The sequence below is a fragment of the Sebastes umbrosus genome, chromosome 20 (assembly GCF_015220745.1).
Source record: "Sebastes umbrosus isolate fSebUmb1 chromosome 20, fSebUmb1.pri, whole genome shotgun sequence".
NCBI lineage: Eukaryota > Metazoa > Chordata > Actinopteri > Perciformes > Sebastidae > Sebastes > Sebastes umbrosus.
This window is the reverse complement of record NC_051288.1, coordinates 11,408,579-11,430,898: the sequence shown is the minus strand read 5'-3', so window position 1 is coordinate 11,430,898 and position 22,320 is coordinate 11,408,579. Positions and strand designations below refer to the sequence as shown.

Below are 22,320 nucleotides of genomic sequence, written 5' to 3'. Positions count from 1 at the left end.
GAAGAAGGAGGAGGAGGAGGAAGAGGAGGAGGAAAAGAAGAATGAGGAGGAAGAGGAGGAGGAGGAGAAGGAGGAGGAGGAGGAGAAGAAGGGGGAGGAGGAGGAGGAGAAAGAAGGAGGAAGAGGAGGAGGAGAAAGAAGGAGGAAGAGGAGCAGGAGGAGAAAGGAGGAGGAGAAGGAGGAGGAGGAAAAGAAAAAGGAGGAGGAGGAGGAAGAGGAGGAGGAGAAGGATGAGAGGAGGACAAAGAAGGAGGAGGAGAAAGAGGAGGAGGAGGATGAGAAGAAGAAGAAGGAGGAGGAGGAGAAGAAGGAGGAGAAGGAGGAAGAGGAGGAGGAGAAGAAGAAGAAGAAGGAGGAGGAGGAGGAGGAGAAGGAGGAGGAGGAGAAGAAGAAGGAGGAAGAGGAGAAGAAGAAGGAGGAGAGGAGGAGAAGAAGAAGCAGGAGGAGGAGGAGGAGGAGGAGAAGAAGAAGAAGAAGAAGAAGAAGAAGAAGAAGAAGGAGGAGGAGGAGGAGGAGAAGAAGGAGGAGAAGAAGGAGGAGGAGGGGGAGGAGGAGAAGAAGGAGAAGGAAGAGAAGGAGGAGGAGGAGAAGAAGGAGGAGGAGGGGGAGGAGGAGAAGGAGAAGAAGGAGTAGGAGGAGGAGGAGAAGAAGGAGAAGAAGAAGGAGGAGGAGGAGGAGAAGAAGGAGGAGGAGGGGGAGGAGGAGGAGGAGAAGAAGGAGAAGGAAGAGGAGGAGGAGCAGGAGGAAGAGGAGGAGGAGAAAAAGAAGAAAAAGAAGAAGAAGAAGCAGGATGACAAAAAGAAGAAGAAGGAGGAAGAGGAGGAGGAGGAGGAGGAGGAGAAGAAGGAGGAGGAGGAGAAGGAGAAGGAGGAGGAGGAGAAGGAGAAGAAGGAGGAGGAAGGAGGAGGAGGAGGAGGAGGAGAAGAAAAAGGAGGAAGAGGAGGAGAAGAAGGAGGAGGAGGTGAAGGAGGAGGAGGAGAAGAAGGAGGAGGAGAAGTAGGAGGAGGAGGAGAAAAAGGAGGAAGAGGAGGAGGAGAAGAAGGAGGAGGAGGTGAAGGAGGAGGAGGAGAAGAAGGAGGAGGAGAAGTAGGAGGAGGAAGAGGAGGAGAAGAAGGAGGAGGAGGTGAAGGAGGAGGAGGAGAAGAAGGAGGAGGAGAAGTAGGAGGAGGAGGAGAAAAAGGAGGAAGAGGAGGAGGAGGAGGATGAAGAGGAGGAGGAGGAGGAGAAGAAGAAGAAGTAGAAGGAGGAGGAGGAGAAGAATTTATTTTTAAAGTTATTGTTTCCACTGCTAAATATTAGACAATTGATGTTGTCTAATATTTTAACCAGTTTGGTATTACTCTGATAAGTTACTGTAAGTATGACATCCTTAGCTAGCTAGCTAGGTAGGTAGCTAACTGACAGTATAGTTCACTGTATTGTCCTGAATAACACGATGAAGACAACGGGGGTTTTAGTATGGGCCAGTGTTATACTTGTTCTTTAAAAAGTGAGGAACCAGAGGTAACACATTTTTTAAGGTTTTATGGTGACAGCGTGCTTTATGGGTTCTTGAAGGTCAATACCATATAACAGTGTTTATAGACTCACTCAACTTATTGATAGTAGATAATTAGCTAATGGTGATATTAAGTATCTTTACTTTATTTCTGAGGTAAAACAAGAGTGTATTTTAGTAGGGACCATCATGGGAATTGCCAAAACTCCCCCTCTGCTTTCATCCGTGCTACACCCTCTAATGGGCCCCTCCTTGGCACCCTGAAATTTCACTCACTGCCCAATCAGGAGGCAGCAACCACACACTATATCTATAAAGCACAAAGCACCCACTGTTCATCTTTCTTTTTCACGCCACCTTAGAGCTCTGATCTACACTCCAGCCTGCCACTCGTCGCTCCCGGGCTCGGATGGCCATGACGCCTACTTCTGCCGCCTTCGCTGGTGGCACCAGACGGAGGCCAACCCCTGCCCTGCTCAGACGACTGATGTCAGCTGCTCACCTGGTGGTGCGCGTTAGTTGGTCTGCCGCATATGTGAAATCTTCAGCGATAGAAACAACGCAGGCTCCGGATTCCAGCTCTTGTGTGGAGCGATGTCACCTTTTGGAGCTCACCCGGTTGCCTCAGTGAGGGGGTGCGTTCCCCACTGTATGTCCAAGTTTGCCTCAGAACACTGGTCGTCCACATCCACTTTTGTGCAGTCGTATCTCAGGGATAAGACGTCTGACTCTGTGTCTCACTTGGTGTAACTTCTGTGGATCTGGGTCATGCCTTTTGGTCATTTTCAGCTCCTAGCCTGGAGCTTGCGGTTAGGTTGTGGAACCTAACGGCCTTCGCTTCCGGTGATTACCAATAACAAAGCCTGCATGCCATAGTCTTGCCATAGCCCTCTAACTACAGGCCCAGCAAGCCCGTTTTATTCTAGTAGCTGAGTTCATAAGAGAGATGATTGAGTCTGCGGTGAGTGCAAAGATCAGTCTCAGGCGGAGCTTCGATGAGGTATACCAATAGTTAGAACTGGCGTTACATCCAGGTAACTCCTATTTCTCTCACTGACAGATGGATGCAGGATAATCCCATTGATTTCAGAGACCAGAGCAGGACAGTGAGGGTGAATCCCAGAGCCCCATCAGTACTTTTCACTGGCTGAGGATAACTGGTGAGTCCCTTTGTTCTAGTGCCATCAAAATCTATTTTTCTTCTTCATTTCCATGCTCTTATACTTCAGCTCGGTGATCGATACACTGTCTGGAGAGCAGTACAGCATTACGGGTAACATGAAACCACTGTATCCAAAGGTTTACAGACCTGCATTATTAGTGCCTGATAGCACCAAGCAGAGGGAACTTGACTCGATCGAGATAAAAACAGACGCCAGAATAAAGATTTCAAAAAGCAGATGAAAAATGTAACACACAGCTGTAATCATTAATTTTTTTAGCAAGATAGTTTATACAGCACCTAATACCAAACATTAAAACATAAAAATTGGAGTAATGCATAAGAATAAATTGCCTATTATTAATTATTGTACAGTAATTATCACCTCTAGGTTTTATTATACAATATTTCCCACATGTACATGATTTTTTACATATACAGTTTTACAATTCGGAACAAAACATTCATCAAGAAATTAATGAAAAAATGACAAAAACAGTAAAAACCCTAACATTTATCAGTGAACTCCACTCAATGAAACAGTATCAAAGTAAGTGATGCCATTCCATGATCTAACACAGGGATATTTTTCAATCTTAAACCTTTTTGGGGCTAGTTAGATACATTACAACGACTACTAACAAATTTAAAACAAATTGCTCATATACAGTGAAATGTCATTGTTTTGTCCATTATCAGCCTTTTTATTTTTAATCGGTCTTTCGTTTAATGATCATTTAACGTATCTCCAGCTTGCTGCACTATGAAATAAAGCGAAGGATTATGAAAGTCCACCTTTAAACGAGATTACCAAGATCTACGTGATGATTCCGCAGGACTAACTTTCTCATGTATGCACTGGAATGTGTGGGGGTTCTTAGGTTATATGCTGACAGCAACATGCTTTTCCTGATGTTTACACTTAGAGCATGAATTGCCTGAACACAACAGTAACATAATAGAATAACACCAATGAAGCATATATTACAAGCAAAGCATATTGAACAAAAATCTGATGTAGAGACCTGTTAAAAGTGTCTCTAACCTACGCGGGGTAACGACGTTCCTTCTAGTCCTATTCGTGGCATTTTTATTCCCCAGTTTGTCAGCAGGCAGACAGGTTCGAGGCCTAGTACTGTACATGAAACATCTTTTGCACGAGGAAATCAAAACGCTGCATCTAAAAATATCAGCATGGGCTATTTAGACTTCACAGAAAGCTGTGTGCGGTAATATTTGCAGGTGTTCAATTATTTTCTCAGTGGATGAGTAAACCAATACTACAGAGCAAAACATCTTTGTTGTATTGGCACAAGTAGCATGCTTTTCTTAAAAGTGTGCACATTAAGGACAAAACTTAACATTGTTTTTAGGAGAAAAGCTTTCATAACATTGTGTTAAAACCTTGTAGAAAACCAGTTTGGGTGATTTTAACCTGTTTTAACTTGAGTTTTAGAAACCGATTAATCAAACTCAATAGGTTTTCACCCAACAACAAAAGTGCGCTTGTGACCAATGTGCGCCTAAAGATTTGTACTGATTCAAGTGAGAGGCATACAAATGAAAACCTGTCAGATAATATAGAAATTTCTACAATTATTACAGTGAATAAACATCAAAGAAAGCCACAGCAGGCCTAAAACACGACCCTCCTCCGAGAGAGAGATTGCAGGGAGGGTGATGAATCCTAAAACACTCTTACTTAGATTGTCTCACACAAGGTACACAATTGCACACACAAACACACATTTTACATTTACTAATGTCTTCACCTCCACTGTGGAGTCTCTTTGACTTCAGTTCAGTTGTGATAATACAGTCAGACTTGCTGAAAATGGTCTCCTCTCTCATTTTTGTCTGCACTTTCCAAAGTTCTTCACGCCGTCAGGTGAAACTCCACGCTGTTGATGTGCTGTTTCTTTGTGCAGAAGATCTGCTGGTTTTATGTTAACTCCCGGTCCCCCTCTCCTCCATAAAGGTAATTATTGGTTCCAGCTGGTTGGACGTACTCCTCAGTTTTGTCCCATTCTGAGACCCAGCCTCCTCCTCCTCCTCCTCCTCCCATGCCTCCGGCTCCGTTGGGATCCGTTCCCTGGTTCATGGCTCCGTAGCCTCCCCCGCCACTGGTGCGATACAGCTCCTCCGTCTCGTTTGCGAGCTCATCCTCATCCAGGATGCCACATTTTTCATCGCTCAGCTGCTCTGGCTCCGCCCAAACTTGCTTCTCTCCGGATGCAAAGAGGCCTGCAGCCCAGAGACATGGTCATGCGTGAGTTTTTGTACAGTATTCAGACTTGTGACAACCAATCTACTAGAGCTGCAACGATTAATCGATATGTTGTCAACTATTAAAGGGACTGTTTGTAACTTTCAGAAATGCTTGTTAACAGCGACACCTGTGGCCATTAAGTCAATGAAAGTCAGCGTCGGGCTCACGTTTGCTCGCTCTACATAGACATGAACGAGCATCGCTCAAAACATTGAGGCGACACACGTCAGCTAAAACCACAATATCACTCTATATTTCACCTGCTTGGCAGTAATGTTAGCTGACCAGACGAAGGTCTCTCCATGAATCACTGCTGATCCTAGTGTTGGCTTTTCCTGCTTCAGCCTCGGGGGCTGAAGCAGGAAAAGCGGGTCGGTGCCGGGGCTGAAGCAGGAAGAGAAACGTTATCGTCTCCCGACTGCGCCCGCAGGTTTCTCGCTGCGGAGCCCCGTCACTTCACAAGACACGGGAAACCTCTGTTTGTCTGGAGGAGCTGCAGCAGTTATTTCTGCACAAACGTCCACTGTACATTTACTAGATATTCTTAGAGCTAAACTAACTCTCCTGCAGTGTGGAGTGAGCGCGCATGCACGTGTAGAGGTGGAGCGAGACAGCGAGAACGTGCACGGTGTGTGAGTGAAGGCAAACAGGCAGAGGAGCAGAGACTCCAGCTACATGCAAGCGCGCATATGCGAGCGCGCATTGGATCCCGACATGGTAGATTTATATGTGTAAAAAGTTACAAACAGTCCCTTTAATTTAATTGCCAACTATATATATTTATATATATATAATTGATTGATCGGTTTGAGTAATCTTTTAAAGAAAAAGTTCGAAATTCTCTGATTCCAGCTACTTAAATGTGAATATTTTCTAGTGTCTTTACTCCTATATAACAGTGATCTGAACATCTTTGAGTTGAGGACAACAATTTTCACCATTTTATAGACAAAACAACAGAACAGAAAATAATCAACAAATTAATCAACAATGAAAATAATCGTTAGTTGCAGCCCTAGAATCTACAGAAGAGTGCATGACGAAGAATGCACAGATTGTTGCATACTTGAACACCCTAATGCTCTGGTTATGGAAGAATGACTGGAAATGGAAATTATACACACCGTAGAATATAACACCTCCATAATGAACAAGCGATGCGATGAGAAATACCCCCTGCCACTCCTCCCGCGTCTATCAGAGGAGGGTGAAAGGAAAAGAAAAGGAAGAGAGATTATGAGCATGAAAAAAAGTGTCTGTTTTAAATCAAACCAATAAAAGAGAGGCGTGGACATGTATTGTGTTCTATAAATGTGCTTAAACTCTGGATCCTTTTAATCTGGTCAATAAAACTTGATGCTCAAATACCTTTCTTAAAGGATCAGTGTGTAGGATTTATTGGCATCTAGTGGTGTGGTTGCAGATTGCAGCCAACTGAATACCCCTCTGCTCACTCCTCCCTTTCCAAGCATGTTGGAGAACTACGGTGGCCTCCAGGTAACATAAAAGCCCAAAAGGCCCTCTCTAGAGCCAGTGTCTGATTTGTCCATTTTGGGCTACTGTAGCACTGCTCCTTATGTAGACATTAAGGGCTCATTTTAAGGTAACGAAATCACAATGATTCTTAGTGCCAGGTGATTATACACTAATGAAAACATTGTTATGAATACCATATTACATATCTGCCAATAGATCCCCTGAAATCCTACACACTGGACCTTTAAGATTCGATTGAAAATTGAAAGAAATTCCAAAAAAAAATTATATCAGTCCCCCTTAAGTGATAAATTTCTCCTTGTATGCCTAATGGATACGCAAAATGGAGTCTTTCTTATGAAGTGACACTTCTGCTGTTGTTTTAGAAACATTTCCTATGACCAAACTCAGTTGGAGGTGACTGTTGACATATGTACGCAATGAGGACTTGCAACATGCATGTTTGTGCAATAATCTATGGTAATAACAAAAGCACACCCTCAGACAACACAATAAGAACAGAAATGTATTATAGCGTGTATTTTACAACGCAAGTTCTCACCTTGTGCTTCGTCATGGCACCAACTATAAGAGGGCAAACCATACCAGACAAAGTGCCTACACCGTTGGAGATACCCATGAGGATACTAGCATAGCGTGGTGCAATGTCCAGGTGGTTGACATTGAAACCTTATGAGAAAGGACAAATACAATATTAGTGCAAAAATGATAGGAACTAGTTATATATTCACTCTCAAATTCTACTTTAATATTTGTGGCCAAAAGGTTTAAAAGAACATTGATGTCCTCCATAAAAAAGGGGCTTATTGATGTTAATGGGGGCAATGTTGATGCATTGATACAAACTTAACAGTAAAAAAAAAAACATGGTTTCACCTGAAATGGCAAAGCCAGAGAAACCCACAGCCAGAACCAGGAATGTAATGGCAACAGCTTTTGTGTGAGAGAAGCCCACCACCAGCAGCAGGGTTGCCTCCATCCCAAACCCTGATGTAGACGAGCAAAACAGAATCGAAACAAAGAATGAGTTTAATGTGTTTAATGGTAAACATTAAGCCACATTGCAAGCTTTTCTCTTCTCCCTTTTCATAGAATGCTGTTGACCGAGCAGTAACCTAAAGTTTTCCCAGTACTGAAAAAGGGATGCGTACACTGTATGCTTCTCCATTTCACTTTGCTATCGATTTCTCTCAGTAGTTCAAAAATAGCAGACAGAGGCAGGGCTTCTGCTTTACAGTGAGTCATCATTTCCTTTATGCAGCAAATGTTTTCTCACCACATCTGACTAAATACTGTAGTTAACCCCATAATTAGCCAATGAGGTACTGTGTAGTTTATCAGGATCACATGACTGAACCAGCCTTCTGACTAAAAATAGGGCGCTAAAAAATCTAATTATATCCAGAAAAGGCTTTGAAATAACATTTTATATCAGATTTTGAGTACAGCTTTGACATCTTAGAAGAAAAAGAGCTGCTATTATGAGCACAGCGAGTACATTTCTTGTATCCCCTTTCTGCAATTCTTTCTTACCTCCACAGTTCATAAGTTTCCTGACGTTAGTGGTGGTCATGATGTTGTTGGAGCGCAGATAGTCAGCAAGCTGGCCGCCAATGGGCACGATGATGGTCATGACGAGGTGGGGAAGAGCGGAAACCATGCCCACCTAGAGAGAGGTGAGAGAGAAATAAATACATATTTTCATGTAGCAGATTTGAGACCTCTGAAGATAGCCTATGTTCACTGAACTAAACCTGGAAAGCGGACTTTCTATAGCTTTGACTTTCGTCAGCAGTTTCATGTTATTGTACATATGTAAACTTGTGTTCCTGGTGCAGTACACCGCACATAACCACATCCGGTTTCTGTTACCTTGCTAATCTCGAACCCGAACACCTCCTCGAAGTACGCAGGCTGGCTGATGAGAAGCAAGTAGAAAGTCCAGCTTCTGCAGAAATTCGCCACGATGATGGCGTACACCGGCATGGACGTGAAGAAGGCCCTCCACGGTGTGTTGAATTTCTGCAACACAGAAAAATGCATTCACTGAATTTGTAATGAAATTCTTAAGCCTCTCTGACTTGTTTCACAAACGTAAATGTACAGTTGTTTACCTGAATTAATGACCAGTTTTTCCTATTTGAGATTTTTTGAAATAAGTCAGATTCCAGGACATTGTGATCAATAAGAGGATGGGTGGAGTGAATTGAATGCATGAATGCAGACACGAATGAGCAGAGGTTGCCACTGATACAGACTTTCTAAATGTATCTGTGTTGCTTTCAATTTGAGAAACTATTATTCTACTATACAATTATTAGAATCAGGTCATGATGAAATTTGACGCCTACTTGCGGTCTTGTCCTTATGTTAACATTTGACATAAAACAAAAAAGTACCAGTTGAGGGAATGTAAATGACAGGGCAAGCCACATTAGTACTGTTAACGTCAGCCAATGTGGTGTGATACAGTGTTTGAATCATATTGTACCTGAGAAATGTACTCTATGTACTGACCGTTACTGTAAATTGGGCCGTCTCGCCGATGCTTTCCTCAATATATGTTCTCTCCTCCTCAGTGATGGTGGGATGAGCTGCTGGACTTTCGTAAGACACCAGGAACCAGAAGCAATACCACATGATCCCAAAAGTTCCTGAGGGGAGGAAGGAAGACAGGCAGGGAAAAGAGAAGGAGTAATGTAAGTGTCAAAACTGGGACAAAAGGTCAAAAAGAACAAGCTGTTAAGGAGACACCTTGACTGTAGCTGCTGCCTCGGTACAGACTGGGATTAAATGTTGAATTCATACATAACACACATACGGGTGAGGATTCTTTTCTGTTTCTCATATTCATGGTGCTGGCCTTTTGCAGACTTCTTGTCCTTGCAGTTTCAGTATGTGTCAGCATCTACTGTGTTCCTGTATGTTGTGCATAGTCACTAGCCAACTGATTACTGTAGGACTCTGTTGTCATGTTTATAAGTTTCCCAAGTTGTAGTTCAGTCTGAAAAAAAGCCCCAGTGTAAAGTCTCCACATTTGATTTGGGTCAAATTTGAAGGTCAAGGGTCTCTTACCATAGACGTAGAAGACTGATGACCATCCGGAGTACTGGACCAGGATTCCAGCTAATGGCATGGCAATCACAGCACCAGCATAAGAACCTAGAAAAAAAAGGGGAAACATTGTGTTTAGGGCTGCAATTTCAATTAATTTCAAATCTGCCATTTATTTTGTCACTTAAAGGTGCTAAAAGCGAGATTAGGAGCATTTCTATTGCCTCCGCGTGGCTCTCAGTATGGTGACGGCTGAGCAGCTAACAGTGCCAACAGCGCTAACAGTGAAAACAAAGGCAACAGAGCTAACAGTGTTAACCTGGGGGAGAACTGGTACTTGTGCTACACTTCCGCAAAGGAGTCGTCAGTTGGGACGGTGTTATCAGCTGTAAACGCCGTATGAGAGCAGTGCAGAGCGGCGGTCGTGAGACATGAACTAAAAGCATGCACGGCCGGCCCGGCTATGTCAACAAAGAGAAGCTTGGATTACAACACACACAAAGAGAGAGCAACTTCATTCTCTGCTCAGGTAGACATTACTCCTCTATATCTTTACATAGCAAATAGCTGTTTGCTGCTATATTAACGCTCTGGATATCGTATTGAGCATCTTTAACTCTTTAGTCTATAACATGTCAAAAACTAGAGACCATCCTGCGATGGGATCACACCAGCCACAACGCCAAATCGGGCCAGGGGCGTAAATTGGTGGGGGCAATGTCCCCTTACCCACTTCCTACCCCCCTACTTCTGATGCCGTTGCTCGGACCACACCCATCTTCGAACTCAGCCTTCATTTTGATCTCAACTACACACCTGTAAGGTTTCGTGACTGCATCTTGCACGGTTGTGACGCTCATGCGTGACTAAATCTGTCCACTGACAGACAGAAATATAAACACCTGACAAAGTACTCAAAACCGTTTCTGTGGTAGTTCCCACCACAGTAGGTGTCTCCAGGACCACATTTTGCCACGATGACTCACACAGGATCACAAAGTGAAAACAATAAAGTAAATAGTGAAATATTGCATCTTCAGATTGCTTGTGTTGTTTGAGCAACAGTCCAAAACCTAAAGAAGCTGGAACGAACATTTGAGAAGCTGGATCCAACAAATGTGGTTGCATTTTTGCTTGGAAAAATAACTGAAATGTTAAATCAATTATCAAAATAGTTACCGATTAATTCTCTTTAAATCAGCTAATTGATTAATTGACTAACCATTTCAGCTCTATTTGTGGCTAAGTGCTAAACACCCATTGTTTAAAGGCCAGGAGAGAAACAGGGCCAGTGATAATGGACTCACCACAAAAGGCCGTCGTGGCCAGGCGACTTCTCTCAAGAGGTGGTGCCCATTTTGCCCAAATACCGTGACAGGCCGGATATGAAACCCCCTGCAGAATAGGAAAGAAATGACACTATGATAAATGTTTTCAATAAAATGTAAAGAGAAATCTTTGTTGTTACTCATGTCTTGTGTTTATGAGAAAGCAAACGAGTTAAGCACCTCCACGAGTCCTTGACATATTCTGACAAGGATAACGCAACCAAAGTGCATCCGTGCTGCTGAAGGGATGAGCATGTTCAGGAAAGACGTGGCCACTATAGCGAAGCCAAACACTCTGGAAGAGGACAGAATAGAGACAGGAAGAGACATTCAATATGTTTAAAATAATGTATAATTAACGCTTGCAGACAATAAATAGTGATTTAACAGACCTGTTTGCTGCAAACTTTTGACATATGAACCCTCCTGGGATTTGGGTTACTATGTATCCCCAGAAAAAGGAGCCGTGGATCATTCCCACCGTTTCTGGATCCCAGTCAAACTGAGCTTTCTGTTCAGACACACAGGAAGACATACAATTATCAATCTGCACATGTATTTGAATTAGAGCTGGATGAAATATACTGAGGTTATATTTTACAATGAAAACAAGAGAACTGATGTGATCAATATAAATTATCTAGAAACACAATGATATTGATTTTGCCTCGCTGTTGTGGACTTCCCACCTCATCCAGCGCCACTCACCACTATGACCTCCTTGTTGTCTTTCAAGACGGTGTGGCTGTTGACCATGCTGACGACAGCCACGCCCAGGTTACACCGGATACCGAAGGAGATGCAGAAGCCGATGCCAGAGAGGATGGCGATGATGTAGCGCCTGGGCAGGCCGAAGCACGTGCAGTCCACCACGGGCAACTCCTTCTCCTCCACCATCTCCGGCCGGCCCTCCGCCGACAGCTCGATGGTCTCGCCATTTTCCTGCTTCTTCTCGAGAGCTCTGTTCAGAAGGGATTGGAAAAAGTATTATGTTAAGTATTGTAGTTTAGACTAAAGTCAGCCTCTTGGTCCTTTAGAAATATACATACAATAAGACCCATATCGGAAGTGCTAGTGAATCTGTTTTCTTAAAGGTGCAGTATGTAGGATCTGGCGGCATCTAGCAGTGAGGTTGCATATTGCAACCAACTGAAGCTTCACTGGTATGCCAAGCATGTAGGAGAACTACAGTAGCCGACTCGAAAACGTGACTCGAAAATGTGACAACGTGATGGATATCTAGAGACAGTGTTTGGTTTGTCCGTTCTGGGCTACTGTAGAAACATGGCTACTGGCTCTGTGAAGAGGAGGAACGTATGTAGATATAAATGGCTCATTCTAAGGTAACAAAAACACAAGAATTTTTATTTTAAGGTGATTATACACTGAAGAAAACATACTGATTAATATTATATTTAGGGCTGTCAAAGTTAACGGGATAATAACGCGTTAACACAAATTTGTTTTAACGGCACTAATTTCTTTAACATATTAACGCAACTTGCGGTTTTTAGGTTGTAGCGGCCTCAGTTTTAAAGATAGAGTAAAGATTCTGGCACCATATGAAACTAGAAAACCTAACGAATCATGTCATACTAGCTTGTCAGGAAGGAGACTAATGCTCCAAACTTGCACTTACTTGCATGGCCATTTTCAAAGGGGTCCCTTGACCTCTGACCTCAAGATATGTGAATGAAAATGGGTTCTATGGGTACCCACGAGTCTCCCCTTTACAGACATGCCCACTTTATGATAATCACATGCAGTTTGGGGAAAATCATAGTCAAGTCAGCACACTGACACACTGACAGCTGTTGTTGCCTGTTGGGCTTGAGTTTAACATGTTGTGATTTGAGCATATTTTTTATGCTAAATGCAGTACCTGTGAGGGTTTCTGGACAATATCTGCTCACTCCCAGGTTGATAAGAGTATTAAATACTTGAAAAATCTCCCTTTAAGGTACATTTTGAACAGATACAAAAAGAATTGTGATTAATCGTGATTAAACATTTTAATCGATTGACAGCCCTAATTATATTCTATTTCTGCCAATAGATCCCTCTAAATGCTACACACTGGCCCTTTAAGAAGTTGATTTTAATAGTTAAACTTTGATAGAGTCAAAATCTTTGTATATATCTTCTGACAGCTTGTGATGATTTAACATTATTGTCTGGGCTATCTGTCAGTTGAAAAAATCCAATTGCAATGTTGTAAGGCAACCCTTGCCCTATCAAGATAGCTTGCCATGACAATACACATCAAAACACACACACACACATAAAATAGTCAGCGTACTGTTTGCTGATTCATTTCAACAACAGCTATTCAAAAAAAAGTTTGCCGTTTAGTTTACTCTTAGATTTCCATATTGTGGATTTTCTTTAAGAACAATCAGTCAGTCAGTGAGCCAGCCGAGGTTTTCCAAACTCAGTGAAAACAGATCCTGCTCTGAAGGGCTCGTAGACTGACAGCTCGGCTCGACAAAAGATGTTCAGATAATCTTTGTAGCTGTCAATTTGACTGGTAACTCTAGCATCTTAACAAGAGACAGCCCAGTTTCTCTGTCAGCCTACCACCACTGGAGCTTGCTGACATAACTTTGACTTATCCTGTCTTCTCAAGGTGTTCATATATTGGGTTTTATTGTTGCAGACGTTCGTCTCCTGACAGAACTGGCCGACAGTGAGGAAAACAGTGCGAGTATCCATGCCCCTCTTCTCCTTCCAAACAAGGTTAACTACTCCGCTCTTTTTCTGCTCTGGTCTATAACCTACGTTCATGCTGAGAAACCCTGAGAAACCATGACCTCTGCCAGCCTCCAGTCTAACAGGCATGAAATATGTATCGAAACGCATCTATTAAACATGACATGTGCAATGCTGAGTTCTCAGATCAGACTCAAGCACTGCAGGTCCAGATGCAGGAGCACAGAGCCCCTTTTATATCGCAGCTTTATTGATTATACATATTTCGTTTTTCATACGTACATGTAAAAGTTAAAAGCCAATATCCCTATTGCCTTTGTCTGGTAAATGTAACTTACAATCACCATCGAGAGATACATAGAGTGCTCGTGAGAGTACATATCAGTCCACTCAGCCCTGCAGCTTTTAGCCAAGATACAACATCCAACAGTGCAGAGCATGAATAATGCTTGGATAGGGGGTGGGGGTGTATTTTATAGACTACTTTATCTGACAGCTGGTTGTACAGGACAGAAAAATGGGACCGGGATTCTGAACTGAGCCACATTTAAGTGTATTATGATTATTAGCCAACTGAGCCACTAGGGTGCAACATTAAAGGGTACATATCATTAAAAACTCACTTTTTCAGTGCTTGTGCACATACCACAAACTATGAAATAAGACAACCCAGTCAGTGTTTTGTGGGCTACCTACATCAGAAAACATGTGATTCAACAAGCCATTCAGATTTGGCTCTCCTTCCTATGTCACATGCAGGCACAGCAGAATATATCGCACCACGGCTTGAGAACTACCTTTGCAAAGATGCGCCATATTTTTCCTGCTAGCCAATCAGAGTAGACTGGGCTTTTTTGGGAAGGGGTCTTAAAGACACAGGCGCTAAAATGGAGCGTTTCAGACGGAGGGTGAATACAGGTATATTCAGACAGACTGTATGAGAAAAAATAATGTGTGTTTTTGAACATTCAAGCATGTAAACATGTTCTAGTAGAAACCCAAAATACATGTAAGAACCTGTAAATGAGCATGATATGTCCCCTTTAATAACAGTGCTCCAACAGTGGCCATTGTGACCATTCATCATGGTTGGGTTGAAAATCTCTACTGTAACTGGAAAGGCAAGTATAACATTGAAACATATGGAAACAAACAAATATGTATCAGTTCCCCAGGGACAAACACACTGAAATAATGTTATCTGTGCAGTAGGTCAGTGTTTTATGGTAAGTCAATCTACCACAGACAGTGTAATGCTGTGCTGATTGGCACTTTTGACGTAATAGCCAAAGTAAAAAATGCAGGTCACCTGACATCCCAGAGAGTCCCCATTACAACAACAAAATAATAATGACAAAGTTGCTGCAAAACTATGAATGAAATGTACTCTGTGACATGCACAAAAATAACTTTTGGTTATATGCGCAGCTTCTATTGGTTTGAATAGGCTGCCATGTTTGCTGTTTTATGCATCAGTGTGGTAAATGTGGTTGCTGTGATCACAGTGATTCTCTTCTGCATCATGACACCGACTCTAACGATGACCAAACCAACACTGTGACCATTTCATGTTTTAATAAGAGGTGTGTGTGTGTGTGTGTGTGTGTGTGTGTGTGTGTGTCTGTCTGTGTGTGTGTGTGTGTGTGTGTGTGTATGAGCCCCCGCGGACCTGCTGAAACTGCACACTCGCTGACCTGCAGTCTTAAATTGATCTTTAGTACCGTTGCGTAATTTGGTAGAGAATGTGAAAAGCCCTCACCACAGGATCTATTGAACTGTGTGATGTAAATACAATATCTTCATAGCGTGCATTGAGCATAGCTTAACTGCTGCAATGTAGCTTACAATAAAATAACAAACTCCCTTGCTACTGGTGGTGCAATAGCTCAACAAGCCCACAGTTCGGTTTTTATTGTGGTTTTTGGGTCACGGTTTCCGTTTGGTTTGTTTTTTGCACATTAGAAAGAAGAAAAACAAAACAATTTCCAATCTGTTTGAACTCCAAAATATATAAATTGATTGACTGATAGTAATGAATGATATTTCTAAATTATATGAAGCCATAATACTGATTTCATACATGAAATAAGACAGGCTTCTTAATGGTGAAGTGGACCTATATGTTCAGATAATTGCCTCTTCTATGTCTCTGGCAGCTCATCAAATAATTAGCAGGCCTGTATTTAATAGCGGTGTAACAGTTCAACAAGCCCACGGTCAGGTTTGTACAGTTATTGAACGATTTGTTTTTTTACGGTTCGGTTTTGCTTCCCTACTTGCTACCTTATTTTTTATATTTATTTACATTATTTATTAATTTTCAAGATTTTATATCTTGTTTTTTGCTTTCATTAGGTGTTTGGAAGTGCAGAGATTTAAAAAAAAAATCTCTGATTTGTACAAAAGCATCCTTAGATGGTGTACAATGTACGTCAAGACCAAGGACACATCACTTGCGACTCGCCTAACTCATTTTACACATCCTACTTATATATAGGCCTTTCCAACTGATTCAGAATGGAGGTTTATTATCTCCGCTGCGAGACTTTGTTCCTCTGCGTACTCTAACGAACCCTGTCCTAAACCAGAATGTCACCGCTCTATCAAGTCACAAGAGACGAGGACCGTCACAATTCTGAAATACCAGGGAGAGCAAAGCAGCAGCTGATCTTTATACAGCCATTATTGCAGCTTCAGAGGATGTACTTCCCGCGGAGACCTCAAAATGACACGGATACTAAAATATTGAGTGACAAAAAGACCGGACTTTTTGGCCAATAAAACCTTTTCAGAGCAGTCACCTAAAAATTCCAACAATAGTAAGCAGACTGGGAAATAACAGCTACACAATTTTAAAACATACATGCTTTAATAGTTACTGTAAGCAGGGGTTCTAACAGTCTCCGACACTGATCAAGTATTAATGATTCTCACTCGTGAATTATTAATATCTCATGGCTCTCTTGGACTATTTTTGTCTGTGCGGGCTTCTGTCTTCATTCTTCCTGTCTCCTCTTCATCTGTAACCCTGCCTTTTATCGTCAACTCCCCTGACTCACGCACAGTCTCGCACACAATTCGCAACATTTACTTCTTTTCCAACATCAATTTATTACCCAGTATGAAGAGAATGTCCACGTGGAGTTCACATCTTTTTTCTATTATACACCGTATCTGCTGCGGTGATTTTTCATGACTGACCCTGAGTTAAAGAAAATCCGTTGTAGGCTAATCCTCACAAGCTACCCGACGTTCTCCACGTCACACCGTGAGGAAGTGTCTGTGAACCACTTCAACCCAGTAAGAAATGTGTTCAGTTTTTAATCTTGATGACATGTAAGAAAGCTAAATTCACATGTCCTATTCTGCTAAGTGAGTGTTCCTGGTTCTCTCTCTCTCCGAGTTAATCTCTTAATTCATACGTCAAGGACAAATGTCAGCCCAGTCTAGCAGCTTGGAATCATTGATTGGATAAGAGAGAGTCAAATAACTGGTGTGGATTGTGTGAAAGGTTGAAAAGCTCCTCATGACACTACTATGAAGGACCTGGACTTAAATTGGATGTGGACTGTTACAAGCACTGTAATCACACAACAAAAGAACATTTTGGAGATCATTTGCATTAGATAAATTAATTGAACTGAAAGAATGCTGTTCTGTAGAACCACAGTAAAAACACACAAAAGACATATTTTAGACGTATTTCAGTTTCAAACTGAGGGCAATTCATTCAGATTCAGGAATGAGATGCTGGAGGCACAAAGAGGAATAGCACAATATTTATCTATAGATTAACTTGCAACGATTAGTCAATTAATCTCTCAGTCAGTCGGCATCTATTTTGATAATTGATTAATAGTTTATTTTTATGTAAAAAATCCAAACATTCTCTTATTTAAGGCTCTCAAATGTAAAAATGTGCCATTAAATTGAATATTCTTAGGTTTTTCACTACTGGTTGGACAAAACAAGGCATTCCATGACATAATGGGGTTTAGGAAATTTTAATTTTATCATTACTATTGTTTTCTGATGTCATTTAGACCAAACGATTGTTAGTTGCAGCCCTGATATAAATAGCTGAATGACAGGAGGATACTGTGAGTGGGTTCTACTTCAATGACATCTTGCTTCTGTTCTGTCTCACTTATCTTGACATGACTTCAGGTGTTTTAAATAAATATAGCTTTATAGAATATGAAAAGCCCATAGTGTACAATAGGGCACAGTTGAAAAATATTCAAATAGAAGCAAAACTAAATAAAAAGAACTACTGGAACAGATCAGAGCTGATTAGAATAGAACTAATAGCAACACGACTGAACAGAAAAGAATAAGATAGAGCGTTTCTATGCTGCTTTCTATGATACAGCTCTGTATATATATATATATATATAAATATATATATATATATATATATATATATTAATTTTTAATTTAATTTTTTTTTAATTTATTTTATTTTATCCAACAAAAATAATAGATACAAAACATGTATAAACAAAATAGATATCTTTCATCAGATCTGTTTACAAAGTTAAGTCCAAATTCCCTTCCCCATCCCCCTCCCTACCCCCCCATCCATCCATAGGGTCACACAGGTTACAGAATACATTTAGTTGCATGAAGGAAAGATATACAATAAACAAAAGACGGGGGGGGGGGATAATTAGGAAAATAACTTATAAAGAGAGAAAAAGAAAATAAATGAATAAAAAAGTAAATATCCATCCATCCATCATCCATCCATCCATCCAGGCTGCACGGTGGTGCAGTGGTTAGCACTGGCGCCTCACAGCTAGAGGGTTGCAGGTTCGAATCCGGCTTGGGACCCTTCTGTGTGGAGTTTGCATGTTCTCCCCGTGTTAGCGTGGGTTTTCTCCGGGTACTCCGGTTTCCTCCCACAGTCCGAAGACATGCAGGTTAGGTTAATTGTGGACTCTAAATTGCCCGTAGGTGTGAATGTGAGCGTGAATGGTTGTCTGTCTATATGTGTCAGCCCTGCGATGGACTGGCGACCTGTCCAGGGTGTACCCTGCCTTCGCCCAATGTCGGCTGGGATCGGCTCCAGCCCCCCCGCGACCCCTAACGGGATAAGCGGTTGCAGATGGATGGATGGATGGAAAAGACGGGGGGGGGGGGATAATTAGGAAAATAACTTATAAAGAGAGAAAAAGAAAATAAATGAATAAAAAAGTAAATAAATAAATAAAAATAATATAAAGAAAGAAAAAAGAAGGGGGGATGGGGAGTACTGCTCACTACTGTAATATGACATTCATGTTTTCCACTCTACTCTTAGTCAAGGGGTTCCTGCAGAGAGTCATAAAAATCCAAAAAGGGCCTCCATATCTTAGCAAAGGTTTGAGAGGAACCTTTCAGCGTGTCTTTAATTTTTTCTAGTTTTAAGAAATACATAACCTCTTTGACCCAGTGAGAAAAGGATGGAGGAGTGCGTTGTTTCCATTTTAGGAGGATCAAACGTCTCGCAAGGAGTGTAGTAAAACTAACGACCACACAGGCCGTACCTCGAGGCTCCGTATATATATTAAATAAAGAATACAACTATATGTGAACACAAGTTATGTGTCTCTCTGTGCGCCAGTTAAGCATGTTGCGTGCAGGGAGCAGTAGCGTTACGCACGGCACCGAGGCACCATGGGAGCACCTGAGAGCACGTGAGCTCCGCGGAAATGAAAGCTTATAGGCGGCGGCGGGCTGGAGGCTGGAGGAGCCTAATCCTGGCTGCGAGGTGTCCAAAGAGGGGGGGCCGGAAGGGACACACGATGACGAGCTATCGGGCTACTTAATGGGAGAGCGAGAGAGAGAGAGAGAGAGAGGGAGAAGGAGAGGTGTCCAAGGTGTACGGCCTGCAGGGATTTACGTGGGCCGACAGCTTGGACGAGCAGAGGCTATTTCTGGAGAGGATTTAAGTGTTAGAGAGACGCTCCCTCAAATCCCGAGAGGAAGAAAGAAAGGGGAGTTCATCAATACCTTCTCACGTTCAGATATCCAGACTCCTGACTGGCCCACACACACCTTTTTTTTCTCAGAGGGAGAAGGTGTGTCACACATTTTTTTGCAGTTTATTATAGGACTAGTTGTGGAGCTATGGATGGAAGTTCTCAAAAACGCACACTTTACGCATGGGTTTTAAGGGTCTAAAATGCCACATGATGTCATAAAATGACCATGTTCCGCCCCTTGGTGCATGAGCCCAGTCCTTCATGACAAGTTTTGCTGCTCAGCTTTTAATCTTAGTGTCTCATATAGCCGCACAATGTGACCTCAGAGGCCTGTTTTATCCCTAAACACATAATTACGCACAGGGAGTTTGGAAGAATGGATAACCCTTATCAAAGTGAAACACATCAGATAAACATCTACAAACTGTGACAACGTGTACATAATTTAACAATGTGACGACAGCACTGCAGAAGAAATGAATCCAGCTATCGATCCAACGTTTCATTTTACACTGATAGAACAGTTTGGGGCCTAAAATGAAACTTAACTCTATTTTATTTGTTCCACTGGAGCAAAAGGAGAAAGAGACTTTGTAGGTAGGCTCATTTTAGGTCAAAGCATTATACAATCAGATGCATTATTTGTACTTTTTTTTTTACAGGCATGACTGCAGCTGCTTATAAAAGTGATAAATTATGGATGCCAGTTTCTTATGTGACAGATTCAGCAGCCTATAGAGGGACAGATGTTGTGCCAGGTCACCCAAACCTGCTCTAATCCAGCTCCTCTGGACCCCTCGATCTTCAAATTAGCAGTTTTGCTTCTCTTTTAAGACAAATAATAATATGTCTGTATGTGTTTAAGTGTAGATATATGCCATATATGACCATCTAGCCTCATTCAATGCCAAACACACACCCATTATCCACATCACACACACAGCCGTGTACTTCTATCTTTGTGAGGACCCTCATTGACATAATGCATTCCCTAGCCCCTTTCCCTAACCTTAACCATCACAGCTAAATGCCTGACTCCAACCCTTACACTAACCCTAACCTAAGCCTAATTCTAACCTGGAGCTTAAAACCAAGTTTGAACTCTCAAACAGGCTTTTGAAGGTCTGTCCCAAAGAGAGGACTGGCAAAAAATGTCCTCACTTTCCAAAAATGTCCTCACTCTGAAGTTCTAAAACTCAAATTGGTCCTCACAAAGGTAGCTGTACAAGAACACACACACACACACACACACACATTCTTCAACCTGCTTTTATCCCCTTGTGTTGTTTTGTTTTGTTTTGTTTTTGTACTTTGTTATTTGTCTTTCTCTGTATATTATGTTTTGGTATTTTTTTATATATGTCCCTGCACATGTCTTCACTTGTTTTGTAATCACTTTATAACACAATAAAAAAACAAAAAAAACATCTTTTAACATGTCAAGGCAAATTACGCCTGCAGCTTTTCAACATATTTGTCCCAGCAGAGAGATTTTTACAAAAAAACATCACTTTACTGCTGATCAACTGTCTAAAGTATCATCTGTAACAGTTTCATGCAGTATTTCTTGAATTCTGGGACCTGATCTGCACATGTGAGGCTTGTACATTGTACATGATTGGAAAACCAGTGAATTAGCTCTGTTCCTCACTCACATGTTGTTATGGTTTGCATTCTGTACTTGTAGACAGCTAGAGACATACATTTTTGAGAAAAGTGTCAACAAGTATATTATAGCCTTTTTCCTAACAAGTGCCTTTAATTGTATTTATTGTGACTATTCCTATGTCTGTAACCTGCTAAGTCTATTCATCTAAAGGCAAAAAATAATGTTTATTCAAATGTAGGTAAAAAATACAACCTAAATATGCATTATCAGTAAGATAATGTAAAAGAAAGGTGAAAAACAGCTATATAATGTATCTTTAAACAGTAAATTAACTGTAAAATACTGTGAAGTTAATAAAGTTCAAACTGTATTTTTCATTAACAGTACAAAGCTGTAAATTTCAGCTACAGTATAATAATGTTAATTTGACAGTAACATAAAGGCAACCCTGCTGCCAGTTCTTTTCTGTTATTTTACTGGGACATTCTTAACAGTGTGCAGTGAGATTTTTTTTTACATACCCGTATATTTTCCCGAGAGTCTTGGCTGCTACGACCTTAAACCTGTCCGGCCGGACCTCCATCCTCACGACTCCAGGATCCGACCAATGTGCAGTCTTTGCAGCCTTTCTCCTCTACTCCCTCAACTGCCTATATAGAAAACAACCAACCGAGCAAACATTGTCAAGTCCCACTTTGCTTAAAGTGTCCAAATGAACTTCTTCACACTCTTTGGTGTCCCTCAAAGGTTCAGAGCTCTCTGGAGGTGAACTTTGGACAGGATTGGTGGTGAATCGGTGTCTCTGTCCGTGGTGCTGAAACCAGATTACTGCTGCCTGCGCGCTAATCTCTCCAAGTGTGTGTAGTGTGAGTGGAAGGGAGCATGTCACTTCCTTTCCTCGCAGCCAGCCGGCCGGTTTAAGTACTGACTATTCTTGGACCGGCACAAGCCTTGAATGGAGAGAGAGTTGGAGTAAACAGTGTCCGATCGGAGCTTATTGTCAGAGATCCAGGGTATTTATAAGGCTGAGATGATTCTGGGTTGGACCGACGATTATTTGAGTTTTATTTATTTTTTTCATTTTGTTTTTCCTTTATTTGGTTTTACTCAGACATTTACATAAACATATTTACACTGTAAAAATATAGTTTTTTAAAGAAATTTTACATTTTTTTGTCTGTATTTCAAAATGACAGAAAACAAATTACATGTTTCATTTGTGACTTAT

General features: G+C 41.6%; 1 protein-coding gene and 1 long non-coding RNA gene across 7 annotated transcripts; one reads left to right on the top strand and one right to left on the bottom strand.

The window, feature by feature from the left end:
• The first annotated feature begins 905 nt into the window (after positions 1-905).
• On the top strand, positions 906-13,827 carry LOC119480030. 6 transcript variants are annotated; one of them, XR_005204798.1, is made up of 9 exons: positions 1,148-1,354; positions 1,861-2,459; positions 2,559-2,658; positions 4,639-4,929; positions 7,968-8,102; positions 8,333-8,435; positions 9,006-9,125; positions 11,545-11,792; positions 13,465-13,827. It is a non-coding gene; the product is annotated as an uncharacterized LOC119480030 (long non-coding RNA). The 6 variants fall into 6 exon arrangements; XR_005204800.1 differs by lacking the exons at positions 1,148-1,354; positions 1,861-2,459 and adding an exon at positions 906-961; XR_005204799.1 differs by lacking the exon at positions 1,861-2,459.
• On the bottom strand, positions 4,569-21,950 carry LOC119480029 (vesicular glutamate transporter 1-like). Its single transcript, XM_037756098.1, has 13 exons — positions 21,614-21,950; positions 11,517-11,769; positions 11,201-11,319; positions 10,989-11,103; positions 10,788-10,875; positions 9,502-9,588; positions 8,944-9,080; positions 8,299-8,448; positions 7,960-8,092; positions 7,303-7,413; positions 6,968-7,095; positions 6,054-6,123; positions 4,569-4,904 (listed from the first exon to the last, which is right to left on the bottom strand). The coding sequence occupies exons 1-13, from the start codon at positions 21,673-21,675 to the stop codon at positions 4,603-4,605; spliced, it is 1,755 nt and encodes a 584-aa protein (XP_037612026.1). The 5' UTR covers positions 21,676-21,950; the 3' UTR covers positions 4,569-4,602.
• Between the last annotated feature and the right edge of the window lie 370 nt (positions 21,951-22,320).

Bases quoted from the DNA above. Each gene is read 5' to 3' on its own strand.
- LOC119480029 (XM_037756098.1), bottom strand. From the start codon at position 21,675: ATGGAGGTCCGGCCGGACAGGTTTAAGGTCGTAGCAGCCAAGACTCTC. The intron at 11,320-11,516 runs GTGAGTGGCGCT...GTGTCTGAACAG, and splicing joins ACAACAAGGAGGTCATAGTG to AAAGCTCAGTTTGACTGGGA. The intron at 8,449-8,943 runs GTCAGTACATAG...TCTGTGTTGCAG, and splicing joins CGGCCCAATTTACAGTAACG to AAATTCAACACACCGTGGAG.